This window comes from Notolepis coatsorum (genome assembly GCF_963971535.1).
Source record: "Notolepis coatsorum genome assembly, chromosome: 5".
In the NCBI taxonomy this organism is placed as follows: domain Eukaryota; kingdom Metazoa; phylum Chordata; class Actinopteri; order Aulopiformes; family Paralepididae; genus Notolepis; species Notolepis coatsorum.
This window is the reverse complement of record NC_140169.1, coordinates 96,753,183-96,781,175: the sequence shown is the minus strand read 5'-3', so window position 1 is coordinate 96,781,175 and position 27,993 is coordinate 96,753,183. Positions and strand designations below refer to the sequence as shown.

At 41.0% G+C, this 27,993-nt stretch overlaps 1 protein-coding gene across 7 annotated transcripts; it reads right to left on the bottom strand.

The window, feature by feature from the left end:
* Positions 1 to 32: 32 nt before the first annotated feature.
* Positions 33 to 27,035, bottom strand: selenol (selenoprotein L). 7 transcript variants are annotated; one of them, XR_014619736.1, is made up of 8 exons: positions 26,906 to 27,035; positions 26,085 to 26,163; positions 17,134 to 17,187; positions 15,863 to 15,908; positions 15,513 to 15,640; positions 2,357 to 2,479; positions 1,518 to 1,655; positions 33 to 166 (listed from the first exon to the last, which is right to left on the bottom strand). XR_014619736.1 is itself a non-coding variant. In XM_084315357.1 (7 exons), the coding sequence occupies exons 1-7, from the start codon at positions 27,009 to 27,011 to the stop codon at positions 1,739 to 1,741; spliced, it is 630 nt and encodes a 209-aa protein (XP_084171483.1). In that variant the 5' UTR covers positions 27,012 to 27,035; the 3' UTR covers positions 1,713 to 1,738. The 7 variants fall into 7 exon arrangements, 5 of the variants coding, with proteins under 5 accessions (XP_084171483.1, XP_084171486.1, XP_084171484.1 ...); XR_014619737.1 differs by lacking the exons at positions 33 to 166; positions 1,518 to 1,655 and adding exons at positions 1,713 to 1,832; positions 9,256 to 9,370; XM_084315357.1 differs by lacking the exons at positions 33 to 166; positions 1,518 to 1,655 and adding an exon at positions 1,713 to 1,832.
* Positions 27,036 to 27,993: the final 958 nt, after the last annotated feature.

Genomic DNA, 27,993 nt, shown 5'->3' with positions numbered 1-27,993 from the left:
TGTGTGTTCCATGCGGCTCAGGGGGTTGATCTGGTCAGTAGTTTTATTTGGGGTTAGAGCAGCAGACCTCCAGGATCTCTGCTACAGTGGGCCGGTCGTCAGGGCTCCTACTGGGCCGTGCCAGCAGAACCTTCCCTGCCTCGTCCAGCACCACGTCACCGCCCAGCTGGAAGACAACACAAGACACAGAACAGGGTTTCTGTTTTCACTTCACCTTGAAAACATCCCGTCATTGTTTTTTCTTTTTTTTTTTTTTATCTTTTCAACAATTTTATAGGATTTCCTTGGATCTGTGGAACATAGTTATATGTTTGTTTTTGACAAGATACAAATAATGTGAGCGCTGCGTGGCTCTTCAATCAGACAAACAAGAATCAGGTGGTCTTTGGGACTCTGGTTAGATCAATAGAATCAGGTGGTATTTGAGACTGGTTAGAATCAATAGAATCAGGTGGTCTTTGAGATTGGTTAGATCAATAGAATCAGGGGGTCTTTGTGACTGGTTAGATCAATATAATCAAGTGTTGTTGTCTATTTAAAATTCAAATAAGTCAAGTGTAGATGTAGCAACTGTAGATTCAAGTGGAGTATTTGTCGCATATCAACAGAAGGCTGTAGGGGGGTTGTGATTAAGTTTAAGGTGATAACAGTACAGTTTGAGTAATGACTATGGTATCTAACAGTGATTCAGGTAAGAAGTTTAAAAAAAAAAAAAAAAAAAAAAAAAAAAAAAAAATGTCTTTTTCACGTGTGACCTGTTTACAATAGACATAAAACACTTTGGACAAACAAGTACAGTTCAGACAAAAAATCAACAAACTACAAGGCAGTGTAAAAGCAGTGTTTTTTAAGGACCCAATCCGCAATATAGTGCACTTGTAATAATTTCTATTCAAACCAGACAAATTGTCAAAAATATCCAAATCTTGTATACGGTTTTTTAAAGAGTCTAGACCTGGAGAGATGGAGAAGCATGCGTCATCCGCATACATATACCTTTGTTCGTAGACGATGGATATCCAATCCTTCTATTTCACCATTTAATCTTACCTTAATTGCTAACATTTCTATAGCAATTATAGATAAATATGGCGTTTCACACCCCTTGATAACTTAAAAAAACTGGAAAAATTACCATTATTTATGATTCGGAATTTAGTATTGTTGTACATAACTTTTACCCATTTTAATTAACGAGGGCCCAACGTTAAAAAAATTCAGACATTTATAAACAAAATCCAGTCTTACCCTATCAAATGCTTTTTCAAAGTCTGCAACAAATATCATTTGTTTTCTCAGATGTTTAACTTTTTTGCTAAGAAACATTCCCCCTACAGTATAAGAATTTTTAAATAAAATGTTTCAACCCTTGGTTTTTGATTGAGTTTTCGGAGGCTCTAGAAATAAAACCTAAACGTTGTTAAGTTATAAACATATCCCTTATCTTAACCCTAATTCTAATCACTCCCACCACAAAAAAACGTTTGAAGATTCTCTGGGCTCAGCGTTAGACAGACCTGGAAGATGTCCTCCAGCATGCGAGCGGGGATGTCTGGGAAGTCTCTGCCTTGGGACAAGTACTCAGAGTAGAGGAGCAAATAGCTGAACCTCAGCACCTTGGCATAGGATGAACCCAGTCCAAACGCCTTGTAGATCTACAGTAGGAGAGAGGAAACATATCATAGGATGAACCCAGTCCAAACGCCTTGTAGATCTACAGTAGGAGAGAGGAAACATATCATAGGATGAACCCAGTCCAAACGCCTTGTAGATCTACAGTAGGAGAGAGGAAACATATCATAGGATGAACCCAGTCCAAACGCCTTGTAGATCTAAATGTTCACAGATATTTTGAAGGGAAAATACAGTATATATAAAGTAATGTTTTTTCAAAAGATCAGAAATATTTTGTCAGGCTAAATAAAAGCTAACTATGTTTATTCAGGCTAATGTTAGAAAGTGCAAACCTAGCTGTCATCAACCAGCTTAACATTAGTGAACTTGAAAGGTCAGGAATTTTGTGTGTCGTTTGTTATTATTATTAAAGTGTCGTATATGATCAGAAACAACAAAGAATAAGCCATCGGCCATCAGCCGCCCTGTTCTCTAAATATGGGTATTGGCATTGGCCATTTGAAAGCTCAGTAGACACATACACATGTATCAGACACCATCTTCATTGGACTGTATACCAATGTGAAACCAGTAGGGCAGTCAAGGGTATTAAAAGTTTTAGAGTGGATCCTCACCTCTTTAGTGTAGAGAGGGTGCACCTGCCATAAGCCTAGTCACCATCAACCATATAGGACGGTAGGGACACAGTAGAGCCAACTATCAGCGCCCCCCCCCCCCACACCTTTCTCTGCGGGTCCAGTAGCATGTCGTAGCTACATCCAGTCTGTTCCAGCCACAGCCTCGCTCCCTCCACACTGCCAAACGACAACACCAAGACCTGCATAGACCGAGCCTGTAGGACAGCCTGGAGAGACAGACAGACAGACAGACAGACAGACAGACAGACAGACAGACAGACAGACAGACAGACAGACAGACAGACAGACAGACAGACAGACAGACAGACAGACAGACAGACAGACAGACAGACAGACAGACAGACAGAGTACAGACCAAGAGAAATAATCTTGTCGTAACCTCTTAACACGCAACGGCCCGTATTTGCCGAACTCTTGAGGACGATTTGCCCACGGGCAAATTAATTAAAGCCCTATCTGTTGCCTGTCGATTGCCGTTTCAGGCGACAAAATCCGTTCGAGATACATGCCGATATGTGAGGTCTGTGCCAAAGTACATGGCACAGTTTAAATATTTTTCAAATACCACTCCCGACTCCCGAGGCTCTAGCTCCGTTAATCATTTGGAAAGGGTTGTAACCAATGAGTGTAGCTTTCCAATGATATCCCACGTGGGGATGAGGGAATCAGGGATCTATGTGAAAAGTCACAAGCGAAAACAGGAAGTAAAAATGCCGAATGCAGTCTATGAGAAAACTGAAACCTGCAGAGCTTCTTTTTTTTCCACAATCGCTCCTAATCACTCATTTCTGAACGGATTTTTGTGAAATTCGGACATGTACTACACAAGACTTCAGGCTATGGACCCATGCTGTTTTTCCAGCCATACATATTTTTGGGGAAATATACTTTTGGATATTGCAACTATTACAGAAAAACGTGAGTAACATGTTTTTCTACAACTCAAGTTCAGACCTATGTTACTCTATTTCATTAGCACTAAAAGTGAATTTTCTTTATTGTATCAGAAACTTCAGAATGTTATCTTTCAAAAGAGACCTGGGCCCTCATTTATCAATAATGCGTAGAAATGGTTCTATTTTCGGTCCTACGCACGGAATTTAGAATGTCTCTACGCACAGAAAAATCTGGATTTATCAACCGTGCGTACACAGGTCATACGCACACTCTGTGTTGATAAATACCAATTGTTCTTACCATCTATGCTCGTGCATGATTATCCATATTATGGTCAAGTCAAGTCAAGAGTTTTATTTGTCACGGCATACAAGTATACAGTGAAATGCGGGGGGTCTTGCCCGCAACGATTGTGCATAATACAATAATAAGAATCCAATAGGATGAGAATGCAACATTTGTGCAATAATACAAGTAATAAGAGTAAAGACATATCAGGTATATGTACATGAGTTTTACAAAAGCATGGTAAGACATGCTAGGTCCTGTGATAGTGCACTACACTGTTAGCTACGGATGAGGCACTGGGTCTTATGTACACTACTATACAATGCTATACTATACAATCTACAGTTATACTATGTGTCCTGGTAATGAAACACCCCCATGGGATGTGGAAAATGGACTAAGCCGAGCGAACTCTGAGAAACTTCACTGAGAGCGAGATTGATCACGGAGGTCTAACCAACTAATTTAACGCACTGTCGAACCAAGAAGACACAACACGTGTTACGGGAGAAATACGCGACAGGCTGACGGACTTGTACACGGTGATGTTGGATATCAACGACTCCCTAAAGACCATTGTTGCCAAAATACTAATAAAGACAGTTAACCTGTTTGGCGTTGGTGTCATAATAACAATGCTGAAATATGAATGCCTTTTTTTGTTTCGTTCTTTTAAAGTTCTACCTGGTATAATATGATTTGTAGAGGCATACAATCTATTTTGATGTCGGTATTAGGTAGCCTATATAAATTATATATAATAGCATAGCCTACATTATGGAACAGTAACTTGCGCATATATAACGCATGGCACAAAGCCCTGTGAAGCCTGCATACAGTAAACTAACTTCATCGTTAATCTAACTGTTGTCCTTGTATCTTTACGCTTATGAAGACATTAAATAATATGTATAGGCTATAGGCCCTCGTTTGGCCATAGCCTATTCTCAAATGGCTATCCGCTGTGGGCTATCTCGCTGACGGACCAGTAGCCTTTATCATATCATATTCCTATGTCTCCAAGGAATCGTGGGGCTCTGGGGAAGAAAGGTTGGGAACCCCTGCTATAGCCTATCCTTTATAATGTTATAGGCTATTTTATTTATAGTAGTATATTCATGATTTGTTTCCATAGCCGGTCTCAGACAGTTATGCATGTGGCTGAGACGGCTCGGGATTAGAATCTGCTAGGAAACTGCTTCTCGGCTACGAATTAAAGCCACGATTGACAATAATGTACTTCCTTCCTTGACAATAGCCTATACTATAACAATAATACGAGAGCATACAAGAACAATGAATCTCACTGCCATGTAGCCTACGCCATGTGTAGCCTGCGTATGTGATCAATACAAACTCGAACTTGAATTCCATCACGTCTGTGCGGGAGTGCACAAATATACTGTGTTGTCACAATGTAAATAAAAACGTGCACTGAAAAGATACAGTATGTAGATGCTTGATTATTTGTATGACAGTCAGTAAACCCTTGCAAAAAGTATCAGTTTTATTGAATTGAAAACGTAAAAGCAAACTGGCAATAGAAAAGATGTTCAAAATAATCTAGTTCCCTTAACACTTTGCCGCCCAACCACCAGTTAACTCGGATTTCGGTGCCATGCGTTGAGGACCAAGTTGTTATTGTTTTATTCCATATTAATAAACGGATCAAGATCCCCGATCGACTCTGCAGATTTACCTGCCTCCTTGAAATCGGCGACATGCAATACCGGCCAGATCCTCTTAGGGGCAGTATCATTGTGGGCGAGTGGATAATTTTTTTTTTACAGTCTATGGGCGTTTCATATGAGCCTGGATCCCAAGCGACCATCCTCCACCGTTGATCACGGTTCGAAGCGCAGATTTCAGCCTGGAATAATGGGATTTATGATCAGCCAATGGACATATCGATCTACCAGATGCCGATGAATAATGGGGAAATGCTGCCGGCGATCACATGGGCTGACGGTAGGACACTCTTGACCCAAATTACAGCCGGATTGGACATTGTTGTAAAATGCAAGCGATCGATCAGTGAATGTGGCTACTTGAACGCACACTGTATTGCTAATCAATAATACTAATCGGCGTCCCCCGCCGCCCCCATTTCATCCATAGATGCTCTGTAATAGTCTGGATGCTAAGCAGTTTGTTTTATTTCATTCGTATATATACAACAGAAATGCTGTTCGATATAACGTGAGTAGCCTTTAGCCTCATATCTAGCTTTCCAGAAAAAATACGAGACGAAAACTGCGATAAAGCTTATATTCACGACGCTATAAAATGACAACCAACCGATGGATTTTTATTTTCTTTAAGCCATTATGAAGGCACGGTTTATGCACTCAAGTGACAATGAGAATGGACAGATAGCAATACTATAAAGCAGGGGTAGGCAACCCTAGGCACGCGTGCTTTGAAATATTATAGTGAAATATTTTGCACTGTTGTCGCATTTATCTTGTTGAAATCCTCCCACAGGTTCTTTTTACTACCACATATTTAATTGAGACCCTTTATTTGTTTATTATTTCAATTTAGCTGGAAATACATTGCTACATCATTCAGTAACATTTGCAGAGCCTTATAACAAAAACATTATTACGGTCACCATTGTGACCAGTGGGATTAATCAACAAATTGTATTATTTATTTTTCTATTTCATTGAACATTGCACATGTTAAAAGCAATTTTTTTACTCAAAATGTGAGTATTACCAAGTCAACTTGTGTTCTTAAAACAATGACAATAAACATAGTTTTATTAGGTTGAAATAATGTGGTTGTGTACTTATTTTTCTGTTAACTTATTATGGATTGAAAACTGAAAACCTTAATGCACAGTAACTGAACTCAATATTTTTAAGTTCTGGTAACTTATTATATTTTTTTTACAGTGTAGTCTTGCGATCAATCAAAACTTATTTACACGATATACCTCACATTCACTCTCCATTCACATCCTGGTGTTCTCCATTAGGCCTGTAGGTGGAGCTATGACAGCACACGTACAGTACACACACCAATGGTGTGTGATGTGTCCAAAAATGAATGGGCAAATGTGAGTGAAATGGTCGCACTGTATGCAGCTGTTTGTCTGCATTGCATCCCCCCCCCCCCAACTCAGATTTAGGGTTGATACAACCATCATAATAATATTGTTAATAATAACAACAATAATGATGTAATAATGTAAAGATTATCATTAAAAAGACCTGATTATGAGAAAAAAATATTACGATGCATGGAATATTGTTGAGGCACACTAGTTACAACTATATTTCAAACAGGCACTCCATGTCAAAAAGGTTGCTGACCCCTGCTATAAAGTATATATATAGCTATCCAAAAGTACATCGGTTTGTTTACAAAGCGTTGTCCTCCAGCCACATATTAGATGGCGAGGGCCGGTCGTCAATGTGTTAAAACACTAACGCTATTAAATAAAAAAAATATACAGTGGAGTTATTTTGCTTTAATCCCTGAATATCTCACACTGCAAGCCATGACGATGTGGCAAACCTTTTCAGGCCGGTACTGCAGCGTGCCCCCTGTGCCATGCAGACAGGCAGAGCCATCGACCTTTCAGCAGGCAAATTGCACGCTCCACGGTGACTCTTGTGCGCGAGTGTGCCCGGTTGTAGATGCGCTCCTGTTGGGGTTGATCAGAGGAGTCATCAGCCATGGCTTCAGTAGATAGCCCCGATCCCCTGCATTTAAGTGATATTTTAATTACAGATACCCCAGTAATAACATTACAATTTAATGCGTTCCTCCCGGCCACCGGCAATGACTTATCAGCCAAATGCAACGATAAATAAATAAGATGCATTCATTTGGAAAGACCTATTCCAAATGCTATTTATAGGGTTTGACAATAATTACACTAATGTCGCTATATTTTACAATTAACTATAATGAATTATGGGTCATATGAACACGCCAGTGTTGAAACTAATGCACGAAAGCTTATTTCCGTGTGGCAGTCTTCATATTCTACCGCTGGGCGCCAGGTACGCATGGTCTGAGCTGTGCGTAGATATACGCACAATGTCAAGCACACGTTCAAATTGATAAGTCCCACACTTTGCTTAGAAATTATCGTACGCACGGTGTACGCACATATCTGTGCGTACGCACCATTGATAAATGAGGGCCCAGGCTCATGCATATGCTATAAGGATAAAGTATAGTATTTTGGTTTGCAAAGAAAGTATGCAGTCCTCAAGTTCAAGTTAAAAAATTGCCTTTTCTGCCCGCTTGTTAAGGAACATTTACCATATTTTCCCCTTAGTTTTATACAAGTGCTTCATTGTTTCAAATACAATACTAAACTTCTAAAATATATAATTTTATAACAGAAGGACTGGTGAACCTGTTGTGAGGACTGCGTTTGACAGCTCCCCCCAGAGGTCGCGTGGCGCTGTTACTCAGCCCCAAGGTGCGCGTCTCCCTAGATGCTCCCGTTCCACGGCTGGTTCTGATCTACAATCAGAGACTGCTGCCTCTTCCCGGATTATACATGCTTGACCAGCCCAGTGGACTATGCAAGTTCGTTCTGTTGGAACATAGGTTTGTTGCGTCTTAAAGTCATTCTCTAGACTATTTAGTCTCTCCTAGTTCTCGTGATTTACATTCAGATTTCTGTGTACTTAAGGGCCCGCGTCCACCTAGCGCATATTTCTCCGTGAAACATGCTGGGAGTGCGCCCGGTAGAATGGGGCGGGGCGCATGCATGCGGTGACAGAGAAAAAAACGTAGATGACAGAAAGAAATCTACAGCCATGCCGCGGTTTTGCACATATTATAGCATATTTGAATAACTTTATTGTATATTAATTATATATATAGTTATTGCCTGACACCACAGTTCGCCCTTTGCTTTTTATTAGCTTTTTAGTAGTGTATTCGTGTAGTTATTATTATTAGTTTTGTCGCGAATCTCAATGGTCTGTGGGAGACAGCCAGACAGGCAGGCAGCTCCGGTGTCAGGTTACAAACAGAGTGGTAGATGAATGGCTGTGATTGGTTGTCTGAAAATGAGCCCAGCGCATCGCTCTGAAAGTTGAGAAAAGTTTCAACTTTCGTCCGCACAAAAAAGCTGAGAAAAGAAGCCGACGGCAGCGCACTTCCTAGAGGCGGCCGCATGCGGCCGCATGCGCTCCCTCCCCATTGGAATACATTGAAAACAGATACGTGCGGTCAGAAATATGCGCCAAGTGGACGCGGGCCCTAACTCTCGTTGTTGGTGCGCTTGTCATCTGCTTGTTGTTAATCCTAACCTCGTTCTTCTCTCCCCTCTAGCGTGGGTAGATGATTAACTAATAGATGGTTAACTAATATCGTGTTCTCTTTTTCTCTTTTGTCTAGTTTTCGGAGGCTGCCGTTCTCTAACGCTCGTCGCGTTCATCGCCTCGTTAATTTCCTGTGTTTTCCTTTCTCCCCCCATCTCGCCTGTTTCCCCTCGCGTTATCCCCTCAGGGATCCGTTATTGTTTTGCCCCCGGCGTTGCTGAAGCAACCTTGATTCCACTACATATTTTCAACACGGTAAGACTTTATTCACATATTAAATACACACACATAATCTGCTACACCACACATTTTTGGGTTAACACACACTTCATTAACTCAGGCCCCAACCTGCATACACCACGCTGTTGTAGTGCTCTGTATTTTGTATTGTATATTTTCCTGTTGTAAATAAATATACGCTTATTTAGCGTTTTCTCTGTTGAACTGGATGGCATTCTCTTATTCTGGTCCCGTTCCTCTGTTCCCATAACAGAACCGACCTGATTGGCTTGCACCTCGGCCAGGTGGTCTCGTCAGGGCAGTCATCCAAAGTGTCGGATCAGGACCACCAGGAGGCTCTGGTTCTGTCCAAAGTACTGTCCCAGCGTGACCGTCCTGGCAACACACAACAGTGGGACAACAGACCCATTCAAGTCTCATTCTGTAGATGGCAGTTTGGCACCCCTGTTGGAACCAACATTGGCAGGAGAAAAAACGTCTACACTTTAGCCCCGGCCCTTCCCCGGCCGCGCCCCCTCCCACCCGGCCCCCTCCCAATGGAGCTGCCTCGTCGCTGCCATCTGCTGGTCAAAACCTGTATGTACCCAGCCATTCTAAAATCTGAAGTTTAGTTTCAAGTTTCAAGTTTCTTTAATAGTTGTCATACAGAAGTACAGAATACTTTCATACAAAATGCTTCTTACTGTTACGCTCCAGAGACTGTGCTAGACAAGATAGTATCAAATAACATAGTATAGCATGTAATTTAGAAGAAGAAAATGAGGTCACAGTGTTCGGTATAGACATATGTACAATGTTCTGAGTTACCATATAATATACAATACTATGCAGTGTACTAATGTACAGTACTATCTAGTGCAAAGCAGAAATGGGATGAGGTACAATTTAGGTACAATTTACAGTAAGGTGTACGAGTTGTAGTGCAATCCTTCATCAATAAATATAAAGTGCGGGGAGTGGGTGCTACAGTGTGTTTGTTTAAAGTGGGTGTGTGCTATAAAGTGTGTGGAGTGGGTGCTACAGTGTGTTTGTTTAAGTGAGTGTGTGCGTGTGGATGTGTGTGCTATGTGCGTTTGGTGGTTGTTGTTGTGTAGTGTTAATTCATTGTTCGTTTAGCAGCCTGATGGCCTGGGGATAGAAGCTTCTTCTGAGTCTTTCTGTGCTCGCCTTGAGGCTCCGGTATCGCTTGCCTAACCGCAGCAGTTCAAAGAGGCAGTTGTTCGGGTGACTGGAGTCTTTAATGATTCTCTTAGCCTTGCCCTTGCAACGCTTGTTGTAAATGTTCTGGAGGGTGGGGAGCCCCCCTCCAATTGTGCGTTCGGCTGAACGTGTCACTCTTTGTAGTCTGCTTCGGTCTTGTGCAGTGCTATTCCCAAACCAGGAGGTGATGTTGCCGGTCAAGATGCTCTCTATTGTACATGAGTAGAAGTTCTTAAGGATCTTCTGACTGACTTGGAACTTCCTTAGGCGCCTGAGGAAGTAGAGGCGTTGTCGTGCCTTCTTCACAACACTGTCAATGTGTGTGGTCCATGTCAAGTCCTCGGATATGTAGGCTCCGAGGTACTTAAAGCTGTTGACTCTCTCAACCGGTGCCCCGTCGATGCTGAGGGGGCTGTAGTCCTTGACCCCTGACCTCCTGAAGTCCACAATCATCTCCTTTGTTTTGCTGACGTTCAGGGAGAAGCTGTTTTCCTGGCACCATCCCGCCAGGACCTTGACCTCTTCCAGGTAGGCCCTCTCGTCGTTGGCAGAGATCAGGCCCACCACCACTGTGTCGTCAGCAAATTTGATGATTGTATTGCTACTCCGCTGAGCCACACAGTCGTGTGTGTACAGGGAGTAGAGGAGGGGACTCAGAACACAGCCCTGGGGGGCCCCTATGTTGAGGGTGATGGATGAGGAGGTGCAGTTGCCTGCTCTCACCACCTGGGGTCTGCCAGTCAGGAAGTCCAAGACCCACTGGCAGAGGTCATAGTTCAAGCCCAGGTCCCTGAGCTTGGCTATGAGTATGGAGGGGACTATGGTATTGAATGCCGAGCTGTAGTCGATGAATAGCATTCTCACATAGTTCCCCTGCCTCTTGTCCAGGTGTGATGCTGCTGTGTGCAGCACATGGGCTATGGCGTCCTCCGTGGACCTGTTGGGGCGGTATGCAAATTGCAGGGGGTCCATGTTGATGGGGAGGGAGGAGCAGATGTAGCCCTTTACTAGCTTCTCAAAGCACTTCATGGCTATGGAGGTGAGAGCTACAGGGCGGTAGTCGTTGAGGCAAGCAGGCTTGGATTTTTTGGGTACAGGGATAATAGTGGACTTCTTCAGGCAGGTGGGGATGACAGCCTGTTCTAAGGACAGGTTAAATATGTCAGTGAATACTGGGGCCAGTTGGTCGGCACAGACTTTTAGGACGCGGCCGGGGATGCCGTCCGGACCTGCTGCCTTCCTGATATTCACTTTTTTAAAGGTCCGCCTCACCTCATGCTCTGTTACCCTGAACACTGCGCCTCCATCAGCAGCCGACCCCCCCCCCCCCCAATTGCCGTGGCTTGTGAGCTGGTGTTGTTATTACCAGCATCAAACCTTGCATAGAAGGTATTGAGGTCATTTGCTAAGGAGATGTCACTGTTCAGTTTGAGGGAGGCGCCTTTGTAGTCTGTCATCGTTTTGAGCCCCTGCCACATAGCTCTAGAGTCAGCTTGTTCAAACTGGAGTTCAATTTTATCCCTGTAGCGCCGTTTGGCCTCTGACACTGTCCTCCTTACGTTGTATCGCGCCACCTTGTGGTCATTCATGTTGCCTGCCACTAGGCCGTCGTTGTATGCTTTGGTGCGCTCTCTCAGAGCTTCACGGACGGATTTGTCTACCCAGGGTTTTTGATTTGGGTAAACTCTCATTTTGGTAGTGGGGATTGTTTCTTCCACCATAGTACAAACATAGTCCAGCACTGTCTCCGTGTAGACATTAATGTTATCTGTGTCGCGGAACACGTTCCAGTCTGTGCAGTGAAACACAGACTGGAGCGTCTCCTCTGACGTCAGATCCCATTTCTGCACCTCTCGCGAGACTACAGGAGTACTTTTGATTCTCTGTTTGTACTTTGGTGAAAGAAAGATTGACGCGTGATCTGATTTACCAAAGCCACTATCAGAATGAGCCTTGTAGCCACCTTTAAATTGCGTGTAACAGTGATCTAGGATGTTACCGCCTCTGGTGTTGCAAGTCACATGCTGATAGAAGTCAGGTAATACCTTTCTCAGATTGGCGCTATTGAAATCTCCCAGCACCAAAATGGCGGCGTTAACGTTCGTCGCTTGTATTCTATTTACCTCGTCGTGGAGTCTGGAGAGCGCGGCGTTGTTGCTGGCTTGCGGTGGAATATACACTCCTACAAGGATGATCGCCGTTAACTCCCTCGGGAGGAAGAAAGGACGGCACTTGATGGTTATATACTCCAGGTCTGGGCAGCAGTGGTTGGATAATTCCTTCACGTTAGTTGGATCGCTCCAATTTTTGTTAAACATGAAGGCAATACCTCCTCCACGTTGTTTACCGGACTCTGCTGTCCGATCCTTGCGATGGATAAAGAAGTGATCGGCTGGTTGAATTGCGTGGTCTGGAACCTCCGGCGTGAGCCACGTTTCGGTGAAGCAGAGAACGTTGCAGTCCCTAACGTCTCTTTGGTATTGAATCCTTGCTCGGATGTCATCCAGTTTATTGTCAATTGATTGTACATTGGCTAGCAATATACTGGGCAATGGTGTTCGGTGGCGTCTGGATCTCAGCCTGTTACGGATCCCAGCTCTCTTCCCACGCCGTCTGGTTCCTCTGTTCCTGGGATCAAGGAACAAAGGATCTGGTCCTAATCTCCGGAGAATCTCTTCAGGCCATTGTTGTGGTTCGGAAAGCTGGTCCAGTGAGTAATCCAGTTGGTAAGTTTCCCGTAATCCAATGGTTTGGGTAAACTGTAAATGTTTTTTCACAGGAAATTCACTGTATTATTTTACAGATTAGTTTTGTTTTCCTACTTTAAGTGTAAATGCTATAAAAATACAGTAAATTACCTTTTATCAAAATATTAACCATTAAATAAAGGTTGTAATCTGTAAATGTATTTGATTTTACTGTAAATGTTATGATGAATTGAAAATGGGGGAAGAAGTCCTTCTCTGCTAAAAACAAGCCATTGTAATTGATTTGCTCCCACCTTGTGGTGAAAACGGAATTCCCTCATTTATACATCTATTGCACTCTTCCACATCCAGACACTTTCACATCACATCTTAACTGTAAACAATCATTCTTCACATACCACGAGAGAAAAACATATTTCTTCATTCATATCAACAGTCACAAAACATTCATCCAAACTTTATCTGACTTGCTTTCACGCAAACCAGTGCAGCACGTCACTATTCTGCTGACGTCATTCATTCATCTAAGCCAATGGGAGGTCACATTGTTCAGTCATACCACACAGACCAATGAGAGACGTCGATATTCAACCAAACTCCCCAGTTATCCAAAACAGGAAGTAAAAAATGTTCATTCTTATCGGCAACCTTCCTCATTATATGCCAAACCAGCTCGATTTTTTTTATCTGCTTTCACAGTTACATTCACACCTCTCACCCAACCTTAGTTCATGTCATTAATCCTTACGTAAACCATTTCCCCGCACGTAAATTGAATCTAACGTCAAGTTAAGCGAAAACCGAAGATTTTCGTCCGCCATCCTGTTTTAAACAGCGTAAATACGACATTTATTTTCGTTTTTAAAGCAATCAATTCATATTCGCCAACTCCTACACATCATAGCTAGTATCCCTCTGTTTTTAATAACAATCCGACCGTCGCAACATATTCTAAACACATAATATTCGCTTGTGTTTCGCCGATTTGTCATGCTGACTGACGTCATGTTTTCCTCCGTGTGAGACATTGAAATCAGCTCGGCATACAAATTAATGTGCAAAGACGTGCCAATTCCGTGAACCGTGAACAGGGTGTGAAGAAGGTTGAAAAACAGGAGAATCCCGGGAAAAACGGGAGGGTTGACAGCTATGGTTGGAACACTGTCATTAACTAGTAGAGCTGCCGCGGTATTGATGTTTTCCTTACCGCACAGATTTGCAAAATATTTCCTACCGCCGCGGTTATTACCGCACGCACACAAAAAATTTTAAAAAAAAGTTTGAATGCATTTTCTTTTTTAGTAGTAGTCTACTCTTTATAGCATATAGCCTGCCTCTAGTCTAAATGTCTATCTTTAGAGGATGACTTTGCAGCATGAATATTGTTTGGGATTCGGCAAGCACGCATTTGTTATTGAAAGTGAAACACGGATTCGAAGTTTCCCCTCTGGTCGTGCGCAGTTCACTCGGTGTCGCGGGCAGGGGTGGTTACCCCTAACCCCCCCGACCCTTTCTTATTATTATTACTATAAAGTTACTACTTTATAATAAAGGCATTCGTTTTGTGGCATTAACATTATAGTTATACGTTCAATAACATCAGCGTATTTACCGAACCATAGCAAGGCAAGCAATACTCTATTCATATCTCAGTTCCTTTCTTTGCTCAGAGCGTGCTGAGTTGTCCCATTCTGCGGTCTGTTAATAAAGTTTTCAATCAGACAAGTGTATAGAACGAAGGGCTTTTATTATAACATTCGTTGCAGACAGTAAAATCATTATGTCTCGTTTAGTACTCCTTAGGAGCGATGGTAGTCCACTCCGGCGGAGAGTTAAAGCTAACGTTATTAGCCGTGTTGTGATGAGCTGACATTCAGGAAGTAAAAACCTAATACGCGCTTGCCGATTGGTGGTAACACACTGCATGACGCTACAACGTGTGACGCGTCTCTCTTCTGACCAATCAGTGGTCTGCAATGTTTCACGTGACTTTTCTGGTACCCAATAGGGTCGCTTGGAACCTCGATAGAGGAGTAGGGTATATCTGCAGAGCCGCAAGCCCAACGAGAGGAGGGTAATTTATTATTATTATTATAAAAAACAGCGGTGACGCGGTATTCAGCCTACTCTGCGGTGGCCGTGATGTAACAGCGATACCGCGGTAATGCGGTAATCGCGGCAGCTCTATTAACTAGTACTGGTTTTTGGCTCATTTCCACTGACCAGTAGGCACGTTACAGTGCAGGTAGGCCTGCTGTGCTGTACGTTGCCGTGTTGTTTTTCTAGTACAACACAGGTAGGTAGGAGGAGCTGAGAAAATAGAGGAGCCTCTTTGGGAGGATGGATAGATAGCACTCTGGGGAAGAGGAAACCTATTATTTTTTGGGTGAACTGCCCCTTTAACACAGTTGGCACAGGGAAGGTTTCCAGGGGGTTAGGGTGGCTAAAAGCTGCTGGGTGTGTATGTATTGTTGTTAATCTATCCAATCCAAGTTTAGTATGGAAATCAATGGAAAAATCAGACCGGAACAAGTGTCATAGAGGCAAAGTGCATTTCCTGTGAGTTACCACTAGGGTCAGAGCGGTGTGCGTGTGTTTGTTTGACTCACTCTCCAGTGCGAGCATCGGTGAGGGCTATGTCAGGACTCAGACTGTCTGCTGTCGCTGCTCCTGCCAACTGTCTGTCAGTTGTCTGCAGGTCAGTGTCCACACGCTCCAGGAACGTATCCCACTCACTCTGTGTGCACACACACACACGCACACACACACACACACACTCGATATACAATACTCAAGCCAATTCTGGCATTCATGAACGGTTTCTTATCTGGGATTCGTTCTTAGCTAAGAACAGGATTTAAGAATGCAGAAAAGCAGTTGTAGTAGATAAGCCATATTGGTGTGCGCTCGTGTTCAGACAACAATCTACTTAAAAACTGAATGTTATTATGAGACAAACCTCCAACTGAAGCAGTTCCTCAACCAGCTCTCTCACTGCTGCCTGACTGGGGGGGGAGGGGGAGAGAGAGAGAGAGAGAGAGAGAGAGAGAGAGAGAGAGAGAGAGAGAGAGAGAGAGAGAGAGAGAGAGAGAGAGAGAGAGAAAATATTTATTTAGCTACAGTATATTTCTTTATATTTTATATAATCTACAGTATATGTCTTTATATATCTACAGTATATATGATTGTTACCTCTGTCAACCTGCCTGCCTGATACAATAACCCTAGCAAGTATAATAACATCAACCCTACCTACCAAGTATAATAACATCAACCCGAGAACATATAATAACATCAACCCTACCTACCAAGTATAATAACATCAACCCGAGAACATATAATAACATCAACCCTACCTACCAAGTATAATAACATCAACCCAAGAACATATAATAACATCAACCCTACCTACCAAGTATAATAACATCAACCCGAGAACATATAATAACATCAACCTAGCCCGTATAATAATATCAACCCTACAGTACCTACCAAGTATAATAACATCAACCCTACAGTACCTACCAAGTATAATAACATCAACCCGAGAACATAAAATAACATCAACCCTACCAAGTATAATAACATCAACCTAGCCCGTATAATAACATCAACCCTACCAAGTATAATAACATCAACCCGAGAACATATAATAACATCAACCCTAGCAAGTATAACAACATCAACCTAGCCCGTATAATAACATCAACCCTACATTACCTACCAAGTATAATAACATCAACCCTACAGTACCTACCAAGTATAATAACATCAACCCTACAGTACCTACCAAGTATAATAACATCAACCTAGCCCGTATAATAACATCAACCCTACAGTACCTACCAAGTATAATAACATCAACCAGAGAACATATAATAACATCAACCCTAGCAAGTATAATAACATCAACCCGAGAACATATAATAACATCAACCCGAGAACATATAATAACATCAACCCTAGCAAGTATAATAACATCAACCCGAGAACATATAATAACATCAACCCGAGAACATATAATAACATCAACCCGAGAACATATAATAACATCAACCCGAGAACATATAACAACATCAACCTAGCCCGTATAATAATAACCCTACCAAGTATTAATAACATCAAACCTAGCACGTACAGTACAATAACATCAGAATACAACTGTAGCACATATAATAACATCAAACCTAACACGTATAATAACATCAGAAAAAGAAAAGAAAAACTCACCAGAAGTACTTTTGCCATATAGCCTCTGCTTCAGTCTTCCTGGTCACACCAAGCCTGATCAACCCGAAGAGATTATAGTACAACACAGTTAGCTATAATACATTTAGTTACAATATGTCTTAGTTACTATACAGTTACAATACATTTAGTTATAACATATTTTAGTTATTATACAGTTACAATACATTTAGATTCAATATGTCTTAGTTACTATAGTCTATTTGCCATCCCATAGAGCCCCATTGTGAACCCGGAAATTTCGGAACCACCAAAGTTTTATGATGGATATGAAGTACGGGTCCCCAGCACTCAAACGGCTGGCTGCAAAGTTGTAAATGTTGGGCAACTTATTTATTTGCATAATTAGCCACATTTGCATAATCGCCTAAATCAGGGCTATTCAACTGGCGGCCCGCGGGCCAAATCCGGCCCGCGGGATGATTCTGACCGGCCCGCCAAAGATTACATGATAATAATTTTTTTTTTTTTTTTTACTTTTTTCTTTTCATGTCAACGTTAACACGCACAATTGAGCCAAAAGTCACTCAATTAATGACAGATTTCATTGATAAATTGAGGGAAAACTTTGCAAGTCGATTTGATGAATTTGACATGAATTTTTTGTGAGCAACCCATTTGCCAATGTAGCTGCTATTTCCACAAAAGGACAAGAGTTCCTTGCATCACTTCACATTGATGAAGGTCTCCTGCAACTTGAAATAATTGACATGCAAGCATCATCTGCTCTGAAGCAGGCACTTGAGAATGAATCCACCACAACATTTTGGATAAAGTGTATTCATGTCAAGACATTCCCCAAAATAAAAACGCTGGCAATATCTGTGCTAACAATGTTTGGCTCAACATACACCTGTGAATCCAGTTTCTCTCACATGAATGCCATTAAAACAAGCAACGTGCCTCCTTGACAAATGAGCATTTGCATCACTGTTTGCGGGTAGCCCTCACTTCCTATGAACCCTCTTTCTCTGCCATTGCCCAGTCAAAGAAGTGCAATCGCTCTCATTAGATGTGTGTATGTAGGCTAGGCCTGTCTGCCCCCCACCCCCCTGATGTTTGAGAGTTAAGAGTGGACAATAAGTGCTAATAGGATGCTGTGATTTGCTGTTGAAGCACTTTTTCATAAGCTCAGCTGCACTATAAATGTGTTTTTTTGTTCAAGTGTTGATGTTAGAATGTTCAGATGCACATCATGCACTTGTTTGTTTTTTATTTTATTTGTATATTGAAATGTTGAAGAGGAGATGTTGCAGTTGTTGCACAGTCATAAATGAAGCACTTTCTGCAGGAGATGTTGCAGATGTGGCACATAAATGAAGCACTTTTTTTGAAAAGTATACTACTTTTGCAATGTAGTTAAATAAAAGTTGTGAAAATGTGGTTGCGTGTTGTGTCAAGTGTACATATATTAATAGCACGGGGAGGCGCCGTGGCAGTCCGGCCCCTGGCCCCTTGGGTTTCTGACAATGTGGCCCCCTGAACAATTTAGTTGAATAGCCCTGGCCTAAATGGACAAATCTCAGAAACTACTTGATCAATTTCAACAATGTTGGAGTTGTTTTGGGGGTTATTCGGGATACTGAATCCATGTATGATACTTAAGAGAAGAAAAAAGTTTCAAAATTGCTACTATATTTACTGGAATTTACCATATTTTGGTGCCATTTTTTTTTAAATCGTCTGTTTATAAATGTTTCAGAAGATGCAGAATTTATAGATAATTTTCATGGAATGTTCAATTGTAAACGGAATGATAATAATAATAATAACTTTAATTTGTAGAGCGCCTAATGGGGTACTCTAGGTGCTTATGCTTGGTTACTGGGGTAACTGCTGCAGTTGAGCTCTGCCATGAGTCCACGTGGCATCGGAGCAGTTTGCTGCCACAACTAGAAACTATTCTATTGGATTTTTGTATGTGACTGTTACCTTATAAAATGTCCTCAGAACCCCAGTTCCTAGCCTTGACTGAGACGTTCAGTGTGCTAATCGTTAACGCAAAACTTCCAAGTGAGTAGTGGCTCATTTGCACAATGATCTCATTCCTACTGTGGCAACGAGCAACTGCAGCTGCATAAAATACAGACCCCTGATTTTCAAGGATTGTTGTTTCAATGCAAGTAAGTTGAGAAAATAGAAACAGATACACAAACTGTGGTTTTATTACTATCCAATAACAAACACTGAATATAATATGATCACAAGCTGTAGTAAGCCAGCTCTTAGGGTTAACGTTAGCCATCTGACGGTTAGCTATGTTAGGAATGTATGTCATGATATGAATGTGTGATTATAACCTGTTATTACCTAGCCTCGCATCACCAGGCTCTATCCCTCGTCACACAGAGAAGCATCAAGTTTGATTCTAAGTATTAATATGGTACTTTTGCTCTCCTTAATGTAGAATTGTGTGATAGAATATCTGAGGCACTGAGGCAGAGAAAGAGACCCAAAAGGTAATGCAAATACCAGTCAAGTTCATGTAGGATACCAATAACATGGGAAATACATGTTTTCATTAGAATAGTGAACAGCCCGTCTGAAATGTACATCCTGGCAATGTATCCATATTGCTTTGTAAGGTAGAGTGTGTAGAGATGGAGGATACAAATAGTGCATTCTTCTCTTGTTAATTTCAGATTGACATGTCAAGGAAGAAATGCCTATTCGAGCCCTGTGACGGCAAGGACAATGACTTCAAGACATCTGGACCAAAAGGCATTACAGCTTTGCTTCAGGGGAGTGAAGAGCTTGACGATTCAGTTACAACTGAGACTTTATCGAACATCATTGCTACCCATGGTGTGTCAGCCTCTGTAGTTTGTCACAAATCATGTTATAGCTCATATACCTAAGTCTAGAAATGCAACCAAACGCAAGCTCAGCTCAGCTAAGGAAACGTATGTCTCGTTCTCATGCCTTTGAGTTTTCTAAACAATGTCTGTTTTGTGGTATATTTTGTGAACCCAAAGACACCAAACACCCTGATAGATGGAAGCCAGTGAAACAATGCCGGACTGTTGAGAGACCAGGAAAGTCATCCTTCAAAAACATTTGTCAGAGTTACATGATATATATGTAGCCAACTCCGGGCACCTCTCTGCAGTAAGCAGATACTGGTGTGACTTTTAATTATGGTGATGCTGTAGCTGTCATGAGGGTGGAAGGGTGCCAGACTATTGTTGATGAGTTGTTATGAAGAGCTGGCTACAATCCAGGAACAAAGATACAATGGTAAACCACCATCCATATCTTCCTCATTCCTGGTTGAGTCTGTGTGAAATCTCTCCCCAAACAGGTTCAAATGTTCTCGAGGTCATGTCCTACAAAGTATCCTCTATACAGTCTGCCCCATTGTTCTGACCAGGATTATTACGTTCCTTTTGGCCTCCTTGCTGAGTCTGACGTGGACGAGAAACCCATCTATAGGCCTAGTTATCAAATTCTTGGTTTGCAATGGTTTTGCACCTTGTGGGTAAATAAAAACCCAGTTTTCATCTACAACTCCTGTTTCCTCATTGTCTCACTGCTTGGTCCCTAACAATGAGAAATGGGCATTCTAAACACTCTGTGCAAGGCCTCTATTAGGCGGTAAATTGTTCTTTGTTTTCACAATGTGTGCCCTCTATCGTATCGAGATACATATTCCATGTGTACAGTGTGCGAACCATAGCATGGTCTTTGGGTGAGCCAAGGAACCTTAATATTTTTTTGCGGGGGGGGGGGTTGCGCCTCGCAGGGCGGAGTCGGACAGTCGGATACTGTGATCGCAGACGTTACTGTAGCCTGTAGTAGGTAGGCCTTGTGTATGTGACAAATAAACCTCTTGAATCCTGTCATATATTCAATCAGTTTCAGTAACTACAGAACACATAATATAGACAACTCACTTGTTGATGTTTGGACGGTCTGGGCTTCCACAGCACATTCCATGATAAAAAAAAAGTATCCATTTAGTTAGATAGATGATAGATCATCATCCAACACTGTCTACAGTATCTCGTGATTATCTCTCAGACTCCTGACTTACTAACTCCACCGGGCGTTGTTGTCAGAGATATAATAGTCCCCGCCACCGGAGCAGCACCAGCAGCAGGTGTAACCGACAACGGCTTTGATTTGTGCCGTGCGTGCAGGCTGCAGCGCCGCCGCGCTCCGAATGGTAATTGCAAGAATAGCATGCATGTTGCCATATTACGTGTGTGAATTAGTGCGCAAATCATTAATCATACATCCAAAATAGCATATGTTTATTATTATACACGATGATGATACAGAAAATTACAGAAAAATGAGAAATGCATGGCAAAAGTAGCATTTATTTTCAGTAATTTAGAGACCCCCCAAAGATTCACAAATCATGTTTTCAGGGGAGCTGATGTCTGATCTAAGGGAGCCATGGCTGCTCCAGCTCCCCCGTGGATCGCACCCTGCATGTGTATGGAATAACACTCACCTTTAACATTCACTTTAAACACTTTTTAACACTACACCATATTGAATCTATTTATTAGTAAAAGATTTGCACTACCTCTCTAACTCATCTTTGCATTTGTTTGCATTGTGTACTTGTACTGTATATTTTGTATAGTGTTTGGTCTTTCTTTTTTTTTTACTTTTTACTGTCTGAAGCACAATCTCAGGGGGCTCATACAGAACCAAGCATTTCACTGTAATGTACATGTACCTTATATGTGACAAATAAGCTGGTCAGGAAGGCCAGTAACATGGTGGGTGTGGACTCCACAGCCTTGGTTGACGCGCGCATGCACTTTTCCATAAGAAAACAGCTGAGATGAATTGTTTGGTTTATAGAAAAGAGTATTTATTGTCATTTACTTGAAGCTTTGTTTAGCGTGGATGGGTTCTTACCAGGCGGCGTGGAGGTGTGCTGGCTTATTCCCATTGCATGGTGTCCTGTTTCCAATTTCTAAGGTTTCAAATCCATAGTGCTTGCGACGGTCAAAAACCGTGTGGGCTGCATGCCTTGCATTCCAGTGTCGTGTTTTTTACTAGCGCACCAGTCCATTGATAAAGTGAGTTCACACACTCGGGTGCTGTAATCACCGGTTCAAAATGAGCTGGACCAGACACGCCTCCACGTTGTCGAAGCAACACGCATCCAAGTCATAGCAAATAAAAGATGTTATCAATCAAGTTAATTTCAAATCATTTTCCAAACAATATTGCTTCATATACTAGCCATATCACTGAAGAAGGACATTGTCCGAAACATGTCTGCTATCCATTCAGGCTGCCATTAAAAACATTGAAACTGAGAGTGCTGGTCCGGCTACCCTGCTTTTTGATATACTGAACTTTATGGGATTGCAGCACCAAGTGTGAGAACTTGTGAGCGCGGTCTAACTTGACTATATTCATATATTTAACTAAATAAATAAATAAATATTAAGGACTGAATCTGGCTCCAACAGTGGGAGTGGAGCTAGACTCTTCCTCTGTCAGAGAGGAAGAGCCTTGCTAAGCTCCACACCATCATGGACAACCCCTCCCACACGCTGATAGAAGGAGCATGTTCAGTGTTAGACTAAGACTCCCTAGATGCAACACTGAACGGCACAGGAAGTCCTTAATTTCAACAGCCATCAGAGTATACAACGCATCACTGTGCCTCACTGCCTCACCACAGAGTGACAGTACAAACTCTGGTAATCTTCCTGGACTTTTGACTTCTTATTTTTACATATACACTTAAACATTTTTATTTAAAAAATTCTACATTTATTACTGTACATTTTACTGTATATTTTAGAATGTATATATTTTAGAATGTATATCCCGGACTGTATTTTTATTGTTATTTGTGATTTTTGACTACCTAAACTTTACGCAACATAGGGGAGGAGCAAACATAGCTTGCATAGCAGCCTTCTAAACTCTAATTTGAAAATTGCCTTGAAGAAAAGGTTTTCTGCCAGTGAAGTTGTCACAGATATTTGACGGTGAAAGTGACATAGGAGAGAATGTGTCTGAGACCCTGATTATGAGGCGTCCTCCTCTGATGAGAATGAGACCCTTAGTGCAGATGCTCCTGTTGTCTCTCAACCACAAGCAGACACGTTACTTTCCAAAAACGGAAAGTTATCATGGTCCCACTCCCCATTTGAACAACATAATATATATTATGTAGGGATGTCCGATATTATCGGCCAACCGATATTATCGGCCGATATCGGCAGTAAAATGTGATATCGGAAAATATCGGTATCGGTTTAAAAAAATAAATAAAACAATAACAATATTTGTTATATATATATCCAGTGAAATTATTAGTTACCTGAAATTATTCCGTTTTTTGGGGTGGGAAACCCTGCATATATCGGTATCGGAAATTAAGAGTTGGACAATATCGGAATATCGGTATCGGTAAAAAAGCCAATATCGAGCATCCCTAATATTATGTATGTATAATTGGGTGGGTGGGGGGAGTAGGGGTAATGTTTTATTTAAATGGTTATTTAGGTAATCAACAAAGTAACACGAAGCACCTGAAACATACATTTGGGTAACACTTTTGATTATGATCATTTTCTGGAGGTTTAAACTGCTGGGGTCAAAATGTCCCCAAGGATAAAGAGTGTAAAGTCAATTTGAGGATAACAGGAGGGTTAACAAAACCATTTCAAATAATTTTAGCCCTGCTAGATAGAGGTAGCAAATAACTCTAAGGATGGCAATAATAATAATAAACGTTATTTGTACAACTTCCAAATTGCAGCCCAAAGTGCTTCACAGCAGAAAATACACTAGAATACATCAAATGAGCATAAAATAGACAGAATAAATGCAATGCAGAAAATAAAAAGAAGTAGATGATTGTAGTGTTCTTGGGGGCATGTAGTTGAATTGCCAATATAGCTTGGTCTGGTTCCATTTAGGGCTTTGTACATAAGGAGGACCTTCAAATCAATTCTAAATGTTACCGGAAGCCAGTGCAGGGTAGCTAACACTGGATGTCCTCTCTCCTCTTGGTTCTAGTTACAGTAATAGCCTAGCTGAGAGTTGAATAAGCTGAAGTATTTTCTTCAGTCGGCTTGGAATAAAGGCATGGATCCGTTTTTCAGCATCCTTTTGATTTATAAATGGTTGTACTTTAGCTTTGTTTCTAAGGTGGAAGAATTATGTTTGTCACCTTGTTAATGTGGGACTTAAAGCGTACAGTAGACCCGAGTCTATGATAACCAAGACTTGTAAGCAAGGAGTAAGTTTCCCCATAATATTATTCAGCAGAATTTCTCTTGAAATAGAAATTTGGTAAATTCCAGTAAATATTGCAATTCCGAAACTCTTGAGTATCATAAATGGATTCAGCATCCCGAATAACCTCCAAAACCACTCCAACATTGTTGAAATTGATCAAGCAGTTTCCGAGATGTGCCCATTTAGGTGATTATGCAAATGCATGCTAATTATGCAAATACAAAAAGTTGCTCAACATGTACAATTTAGCATCCGGCAGTTTCTGAGTGCTGGTGACCCATACTATCCATATCTATCATAAAAGTTTGGTGGTTCCAAAATTTCCGGGTTCATTGTGTTGGCAAATAGACTATACAGTTACAATACATTTAGTTATAACATATTTTAGTTATTATACAGTTACAATACATTTAGATTCAATATGTCTTAGTTACTATACAGTTACAACACATTTAGTTACTTATAACATATTTTAGTTATTATACAGTTACAATACATTTAGTTACAACATGTCTTAGTTACTATACAGTTATAATACATTTAGTTACAACATGTCTTAGTTACTATACCCACATCCTAACCTCTGTTCCTCCTGTTCTAACTCATCACAATCTATTTAGTTACAATACATTTAGTTACTATATATGTCCTTACCATACAGTGACTCTTTATTCTGCTTTAATTAACCCCTTATAATTAACTTCGATTTGTATATATCATTGACAATGGTATAGTTAAAATCCATACCTTTGCATGGATCCATGATGGTATACTTTAAATGAATAAATCTATTAGATAGATAGATAGATCTAGCCCTATTCCTTTTTACCAATGATGATGTTGATTAGTAGAATCTCAGCACAGTCAAGGGAGTCAAGCTCATGTCTGTACAAACTGTGAAATCAATCAAATCTACTGTATGTGCACTGTGGAGTACATTTCAGTGAACCTCAGTCAGCTTGTACAGACACGAGCTTGACCCCATTGACTTTGCATTAGTTTGCGACTAACTATCCAGGGTATGAGGAAGAGCAGAAAGGTGAGAAAGGATTCTAACATCAACATCATCTTGGTAAGTAAGAAATAAGGCCATGATTAAAAGATTTTGAACTTATACTATCCCTCCTATCCCAGGCCTTTACATGTTGTGGTATTGTAATATACATTCATGTATATACATACATAATATGTAAATGTTATTGTAATAATGCAATTACTTACTTACTTAATTACTACTTACTTATTTATTTATATATTTATGTACTTACTACTTTATATCTTATTGACTTACTACTTAATTACTTACTTGCTTACTACTTACTTAACTACTTACTTACATAATGTATGTACATATTTATTTACTTACTTAATTACTTATTTCTTACTTATTTCTTTATGTACTTACTAATTCATTACTTACTTGCTTACTTACTATTTTATAACTTTTTTTACTTACTTACTACTTAATTACTTGCTTTCTTACTTACGTACTACTTACTAACTACTTACTACTTTATTATTTATTTACTTACTACTTACTTACTACTTCATTTATTTACTTACTACTTACATATGTACGTACGTACATACTTATTGATTTACTTACTTACTTACCTACTACTTATTTATGTACTTACTTACTACTTTATTTATGTACTTACTAATGAATGACTTCCTTACTTCCTCCACAGTATATGTGGCATACCCACCTCTTATAGAACACGGCCCCCGCGGTCATCAGGCCAAATAAAGTAGTGATCTTATTAGGAACAAAATCCTCCAGAGAGGCTGTGGGGGAACAAAGAGCCATAGTACGGTTGTGTAACAGTGCCATTATGTGGGCAACAGGCATGACTGAGATTAGTGCCTTGCTCAACTATGTCACTATCAATTCACGGGACTGGTCACATTGTTCTATGGTTTGACTTCAGGACCGACTTATAAAGTATAACAACTGCAGGTCACAGCGTTGTGGATCACAAGTTGGTGTCACACAGGAGATACAGACATGTAGAATAGATTAGTTAGCCTCTGAATTTGATTAACAATAAATAATTGCTGTAACAAGCTTGGTAATTTATATTAGATTGAAATGTATTGTCATTATACAGCCCAAGTACAGTACAACAAAATTAAGTTTGGCATCCAACCAGAGTGCAAATGTAACAGTAAAGTGCAATAGTAATACAATGTACAGCAAATTAAAATGGGTATACAAATATATAAATGAATACTACTAAGCAATAGGAGCAAAATCAGACATAATCAGATGTATGTACAGAGTTGTAGTATTATTATGTACAGTGATACAGGTATGAAGACACTATGTTAGTAAGCCATACTGGCCAGCAGCTTAAGGATATGTACAGATATATAGTATCTACAGATATATAAACAGGATTAGATGTGGATAAATATATATATATGGTAAGAATAAATAAATAAATAAATATATATAAAGTTCTGAGCTGAAGTTGGATGAACATCAGTGTGAGAGTGTTCTGCTACAGAGTCAGACACTGTCTCTTACCCGCTGCTTGGAGCTTGGCTGCCTGTAGAAGGACCTTCCCGAGGTTGACCAGCAGAGACAGGCCGTCTGTCAGAGTCTCCTCTGAGGCACTCACATTTTCAGCCATGCTGCTGTCTTCCTCTGGGCTCCACTCCAGACTGAACTCTGCTCGTGGGAGATGGCTGACTGGGTTATGAAATGAAAGAGGCTTCCCTGGTCACATGACACAACCATGTGGCTTCTACAGAGACTGTAGTCTGAGCTGCATGGCGACACCCAGTGGTGACTATAACAGTGTTGCCATCCTTCAATATACCTCAATATATACAGTACCTATCTGAAAGGTCACAGAAAAAAGAATGTTCCTGTATACTGTATGTGGTGATATTTTTTTTTTTTATAAATACTTTATTTCTCAGTTTACTATAGACAAGAACAGACAAGCAAAAAGGAGGAGACAGAACAAAAATAAACAGACATGAAAAAAAAAAAAAAAAGACTGGTGATTTCTGATGACACTCTGGATAACCTCCTGACCTGCAGCAGATCCCTCCTGCTGTGTGTTGACATGGTGACAGAGGTGCGAGGGTTCACTGACCCACAAAAGGATGAGTACTTCAGGAAGAGATTCAGCGATGAGAAGCTGTCCAGCTGAAAAATCTCACACATCAAGACATCATGTGCAACATCCCAGTCTTTTGTGGTCGCTGCCACAGTTATGGAGCACATGTTGACAACAGACGAGAGAGGAGAGTTGCCCAGTACCCTGGCTGAGATGTATGCACACTTTCTGCTCATTCAGACATAGAGGAAGAAGCAGAAGTATGGGAGACATGAGGTGAATCAACAGGAGCCCATGGAGACCGAGGGAAGTTCTTCTGAAGCTGGGGAAGCTGGCGTTTGAACATCTTGAGAACCTCATGTTCTACCAAGAAGACCTGGAGTGTGGTCTTGATGTCAAGGAGGCCTCAGTGAAAGATCTACAGCTTTATTCATCGGAGCATTCAGGAGTTTCTCGCTGCAGTCTACGTGTTCCACTGTTATACAACCAAGAACATGGAAGAACTGAAGCACTTCAAGAGCAAATATGGAAAGGAGTGCATTGTAGA

What these genes read in the sequence shown, in the direction of transcription:
- selenol (XM_084315357.1), bottom strand. Translation starts at nt 27,011, where the DNA reads ATGGCTGAAAATGTGAGTGCCTCAGAGGAGACTCTGACAGACGGCCTG. An exon ending in AGCCAAGCTCCAAGCAGCGG is followed by an intron (nt 26,164 to 26,905) that starts GTAAGAGACAGT and finishes GTTCCCCCACAG; the next exon opens with CCTCTCTGGAGGATTTTGTT. An exon ending in AGGAACTGCTTCAGTTGGAG is followed by an intron (nt 15,641 to 15,862) that starts GTTTGTCTCATA and finishes GTGTGCACACAG; the next exon opens with AGTGAGTGGGATACGTTCCT.